The 6,059-nt window shown below is 35.7% G+C and overlaps 1 protein-coding gene across 4 annotated transcripts in view; it reads right to left on the bottom strand.

Annotated features, from left to right (window-relative positions):
- The window catches only part of LOC117168731 (exosome component 10), a 146,513-nt gene that overhangs the window by 39,875 nt on the left and 100,579 nt on the right, over window positions 1–6,059 (bottom strand). For all 4 annotated transcript variants that reach the window (XM_033354460.1, XM_033354461.1, XM_033354464.1 and 1 more), the window contains exon 4: window positions 2,031–2,521. In XM_033354460.1, the coding sequence (XP_033210351.1) occupies window positions 2,031–2,521 (491 nt within the window). The remainder of the gene's footprint in view (window positions 1–2,030; window positions 2,522–6,059) is intronic.

The raw sequence follows: 6,059 nt of genomic DNA, 5'->3' as shown, positions 1-6,059 counted from the left end.
TCCTATCAGCGCCCCTTGTTGATGGTTTGGATTGACTACCGGAAAACTTTCTATTGAACCTCCTATGGCATTAGCTTCGCATTGGAAAAGCTGATTTACTATGACATGCCTCCACATGCTGACATGCCTCCACTGACATGGGGAAGGCCTCCTCTGCTACATTGACTTTTTGAACAGACTCATCAATGGATAGTACGTCAAAAATAATTAGACACGTGTCCTGGCTTCTTTGTAGGTGAATATTTGTTTAAGATTATAAGCGTTTTAAAATCACGTTCGCCGCGGTTGCCGAAAGTCTGCCGAGTCACGCCGGGCTGCTTTCGGCTAGCGCAGCAGTGAAGGGCCTGTGTGGCGACCACGCTATCGTTGGTTCCAATCTTTTCGCCGAGATTTCTTATTATTTATTTTTTATTTTTCGCATTCTAAATGTCAACTAATAATTTTTATTACTCCCCAGACGATGAATGTTTTTTTTTTCAAAAATAGTAAAATTATTGGAAAATAAATATAATGGGTGGCATTTATAAAATGCACTCGTCGAAAAACGGTATGTTCCGAATGTTTTTACGACAGTTATCACCTAGAAATATGTTAACAACAACAAATTACTTTATACAAATAAATGAATCGAAGTGTCTGCATGATATTACACTGGAACCGCTTTATATGCGCTGACCGAGAATGTAAACATTGACTTATATCCTACCGAAAGGGGATCCTACCAATGCTGCTGAGCGAAGGGGAAATTGTTGCGCTGCGTTCTGATTGGCTTGCTTGTCACGTGGTACTGCGAGGCGGTGGAAGCCAAGCAAATATAAATGAGAGTTATGCAGGGATATAAGAGCGAGGGACATAAGTGAGATGATATAACCGCGGTTCCAGTGTAATTTCCCAATAATTTTACTATTTCTGAAAACAAATTTTAATCACCTACGAAACCTTAAAAATTATTATTTGACATATTGGCAATGCGAAAGATAAAAAAAATTCCGACAAAAAGATTTGAACCAGCGGCAGCGTGGTAGCCGTACAGGCCCTTTACCGATATAAAGTGTTTGCACAAAAAAAATACGTGTGCAGTATTCTGGAAACAGCTCACGCACGAGCCGGGCGTGTACGCACACAGAGTACCTACCAATCATGCGCGATCTATCGCGTTGCTGCGGTGCGGGCTGGCGTTCACATATCGCACCACCGCTTGAGACGCAAAAGTTGTCGACGTTGCGAATTTGTTTTAAGTGCCGGGTCAATAGGTGAACGGTACATAGCCAGCACGCACCGCAGCAGTGCGACAGATCGCACGCGATTGGTTGGCGGTTTGTGTGTGTGCACGGACAGATCGTACGTGAGCCGTTTCCAGCATACTGTTCACGTCTTTTCTTGTGCGAACACCTGTATTGACGGCATTGGCTGAAAGTAGCAGCGCGTGATTTGTTAGACCTTCGGCATAGACGGCGACCGTGATTTTCAAACGCTCATAATTCTTAAACAAGGGCCCACTTACAAAGAAACCGGGACACGTGTCTTATTACTTTTGAAGTACTATCGATTGATGATAAGTCTAATTAAGTCAATTTTTTAGAGGAGAACTTACCCTTGTGAGTGTAATTCAAAATGCGTTTCAAACTGCGTGGCGCACAGCGTCAGCGTCGGTAACCGAGCGTGTACAAACATTTTGGGAAATTGGAGAACACAAAAAATCCGCCAAACATCTAACACCGGTTGCCAGAGATGGCTAAGTAAAAAAGCTCGAATGACTGAGAACAGCCACGATGGAAAGAGCCGATTCGGCGCAATAGCCTGTGACCAGAGTCTCTGAAATAATGCGAAAGTGGTTTCCAGAAACGTGCAGTAAGAAAAGAGGAAGGAATTTAGTCGGTAAGAATTCGACACTACCCATTCATGTACTGGATTTCATGTGGAACACTTTCTCACTTTCTACAATGAAAAGTACCCATCGATCTTATACAATCCACATGCACGATAATATAAAAATGTGATTTGAGCGTCTCAGAAAACAAATTACTCACCTCAGTGGTTGAACCAATTCATCTTCTGCATTTTTTCTTCTCCTTGGATGGCAATTCGTCTGATTCATAAATGTATTACACATATCTTCCTTCTTTGTTATATTCACATTTTCTATCACAATTTTGCTGTTTAATGTTTCTGGTGACAAAGAAGGCTGATATATAGAAGTTTCGTTTGGATTATTTCGATCAATGCAGACAATTTTTCGTTTTTTGCTATGCATTTGACTCAGAGAAATATTTATGTTGGCTTCCACGGCAATTTTATTCTCAACTTGAAATATGAAGTGTTCGTACACTCTATTTATACTTTCAGTCTTTTCGCTGTTGGTTAACTTATACTCTTTCTTTTTTTCCTTCGCCCACCTCTCTCTTTCTTCCGCCTCATGCTCAGCAATCATAGGCATTACGCGTTTATATCTTTCAAAGGGGCTTACAAAAGGAAGCCTTTTACTTGTAGAGAGTATTTGATTGTTTATTTCCATATCATCCTGAAATAATTTTTAATTTTCAGTTTCTTCAAATATGATCATAAAGCAAACATTTACCACAATTTGGTAAGAACATATCACATAACACTACATAAAGAATTATTTCCGTGAAATTACTTTGAATGTTGACGCTCCCTTCCCCGCCCCTACGAAGCTACAAAATTACAAAAAAACTGAAATTGACAATTGAGTGTCCGGATGCAATAAGGGCACATTAAATTTTCTGGTGCGAAAACAAAGTCCCCTGGATGATTTTAACAAAATTTTCTTATATTAATTCTTATGGAATTTACTGTGCATCTTTTTCCTCTCGGTAAAATTTGTAGCTTCTTTATTTTACAAATTAAAGCCAAAAACTGGCTTAGAAAAAATCCATTTTCATTCGTTTTTCACTTCAACTCGCGCTCCGTTCGTCAGTTTTTGTAATTTCGAAATACAATTTTTAAAGAATGCGCTTCAGGGTATCCTTTAACTAATAGACTAAGAAGAATTAAAAAAAAAGATTTTGAAAAATGGTTAATGATTTGTTTCTGATGCTCAGCGTGAATAGGACTTTTGTAACTTCTAGTGTTTCGTTTATCGAGGGAATTATAAGCACAGAGACTTTTTGTGAGAAAAAATTCGGAGAAAACTGTGATTTAGTTTTTGGGACAGTTTCAGGAGAAGATAGGAAAAGTTATGATTTTAGTTCATGTCTGCGCTGGAGCTTTCGAGGTGTACTATAGGACTCTAAAGCTTGCCGCCGTGACACGTTCTCGCGCTAGTGAGTTTTGCTTACAATACGATTTACGATTAATATTTACTCAATTAATTTTAAGAATTTCAAAAACATAATTTATTATGTTGTCTATTAATATTTAAATTAAAATAATTCCACAAAAAGTTTCTTAATGCAAGATAAAAGAAGTAGAAATTTTCTTACACTTCATTTACTGGGAGTTTATATGACAGTAGTAATTCCTAATTTAAACAGAAAAAATATTCAAACCTTTACCTTGTTTTTGCAAGTTTTTTATACATTACGCGACCATTTCCTTTTTATTTTAATTATTCACTTTTATTTAGTAAGGAATATACCAATTAGGTTTAATCCTTGCTTGCCACTGGGGGTCATTATGGACCCCAGCACTTTTTCTAGCTGAAATTTGAGTATCTTAACTCAAAAGAAGCAGGTTTTAATCCACAGTCGTTCATAGTTAATCAGTACATCTATCATATACGACCAATAGCATTACTATAGGTAAGTTTGACTGTCTGTGGTAGCCGTTCAAACTTGCCTACGGGCCATATGGACCCCAGTGTGGCAAGAATGTTCGAGATTCATTTTTCGGAGTGAATATTTTTTTCAGTCTATAATGGCTTAAAAATGAAAAATAAATCGTCCATTCTTTCTTTGGTTCCTTTTATTATATAAAAACTTACTATCTTCCCAATCGAACTCATAGCCATGTGTGATTCTATGTTTTTAAACGCTATGATATTTCTCATTTCTATGAAAATTATTTTTATGTTCATTCTTTCTTATCGATAGCTATGTTCTTATCGACAGACATGTATACTGACTTGCAACTCCTACATTTATTCGGAAAATAAAATAAATTTTGTTTTTACATTTTCTTGCATATGTCCTTTTTCAAATTAATAGTTCTGTTACTTTTTTATAGAATTCTATAAATTGTATGTCAACATATTTTTCCTAGTAATGATGACAAGGACTTTAAAATTTTAACAAAGAACGGTAAAACGACCGTGTTGAATCTACTGAAATCTTAATGTTATATTATACTGTTAAACGCATTTAAAAGTATATTGATTTTACTTGCTTCTACACAAAGAATAGGATCATCGATATATCTCATGTAAAAAAGGCATTGAAATCCTACTTCATCAAATTTCGTAGTACACTAAATGTTTATTGTTATTAAAAAACTGCATTTTCTAATTCTTCCATGAAAAGTTCAGCTAAAATCGGTAAGAGAATAGATCCTATTAATGTTCCAAATTTTTGTTTATAAAACTTGCCCATTAAATTGGAAATAAATGAAATGAAAATAGATTGCTTAAATAAACTTTTTAATGGAATTTTTGCGTATTGCTTTAGGTAGTCCCATCATTTTTCAATTGATTCTTTTACTTTATCTAAAGGAATGTTTGGGGGACTGCAATTACACCGAAGGGACCTAGAATACAATCTTAAAGAATCGTAATTCCCTCAATGAGTTCAAGAAAACCTGCACTACTTTTTACTGTGTTTTTTTTGGTATTGACTTTTTAATTAGGAGATCCCACTATTCGTATCATATGTGTCAAAGGATAATCAACTATATGTGCTTTAATCAGAGCATTAAACACTTCATTTTTGAAGTTGAAACGAAAATCACTGGCTTTCAATTGTCTAAATTTTATTAGAAATAACAATTATAATTTCACAATTTATTATTTCACAAAATTAGATTAAAATTTAAACAAATTTAATTAGTTTAATTATTCAAACTAATTAGATAAAAGTTTAATTAAAAACACACTGAGTAAGAAGAAATTTATTTATATATTTTTTTATAGTAACTAATTTGGAAAACTTTTTCTTTATTAACAAATTTATTTTAATTAATAACTTTCTACATACTGGATATGTACATATATGGATACTGCATATGTTTCTTCAAAACAACTGCTTCTTGGATTCACAATATTTTCAAGCCTTTTTGTGCAAATTCAATACATTTTATACAATTTCTAAGCTATTACACCACTTCCATGGATAGTTGCTTTATTGATTCTAGGTATTTTGGATTTAATCTAAGTAGTTTTTGAAAACCGGCACTGTTCACAAGAAAAACAATATGTTTTTGCCTCACTGTGCGCTGCCTTGTACATAAATACTCGCATTCCGCGACCACCTTGACGGCGTGAGATGCAAAGTCGCCAAAAGGATGATTTTAGGTGCAAGCTTTTATTCATGTGCGTAACCTTTCAAGAGTTCGGAGAGTCAAATCTGTCGGATAAGATGTTTGTATGTGCATCGGAGAGCATTCTTTAGAAATGTTACGTCCTGAATCAGGCTCTGCGGTACACCCATGTATGGATAAGGGTCCTCGGAAATGCCAACAATTCATCCTCGCTCCAAATAAATCTTGTCGCAATTATCTAACACAAACTCCATTCCGCTCTCCTGAGAGTACTGCTCGACAATCCTTCGACCTTTATTTAGTTTTTCACCATTTCTAACATAGATCTTAAGATCGTCCACATAAAATGATTTACCTTATGCTTTCAATATCAAGGTCTGCCGCAGAAGTACACTTAGGAACCTTGGAGTGCGATCGACAGTGGAAATAATGTGACGCAAAACGGGAAAGCGCTCAAGGTGTCACCCAGAAAGATGCCTATCTAGACGGTGACGCTGTTATCCGTCACAAAAAAGTTTATAGATGAGATAGTAAATCAGCTTTTCCAATGCGAAGCTAATGCCATAGGAGGTTCAATAGAAAGTTTTCCGGTAGTCAATCCAAACCATCAACAAGGGGCGCTGATAGGA

This window comes from Belonocnema kinseyi, chromosome 3 (genome assembly GCF_010883055.1).
Source record: "Belonocnema kinseyi isolate 2016_QV_RU_SX_M_011 chromosome 3, B_treatae_v1, whole genome shotgun sequence".
NCBI lineage: Eukaryota > Metazoa > Arthropoda > Insecta > Hymenoptera > Cynipidae > Belonocnema > Belonocnema kinseyi.
Note: the sequence above shows the minus strand (reverse complement) of the source record. Positions and strands in the feature narration are given on the sequence as shown.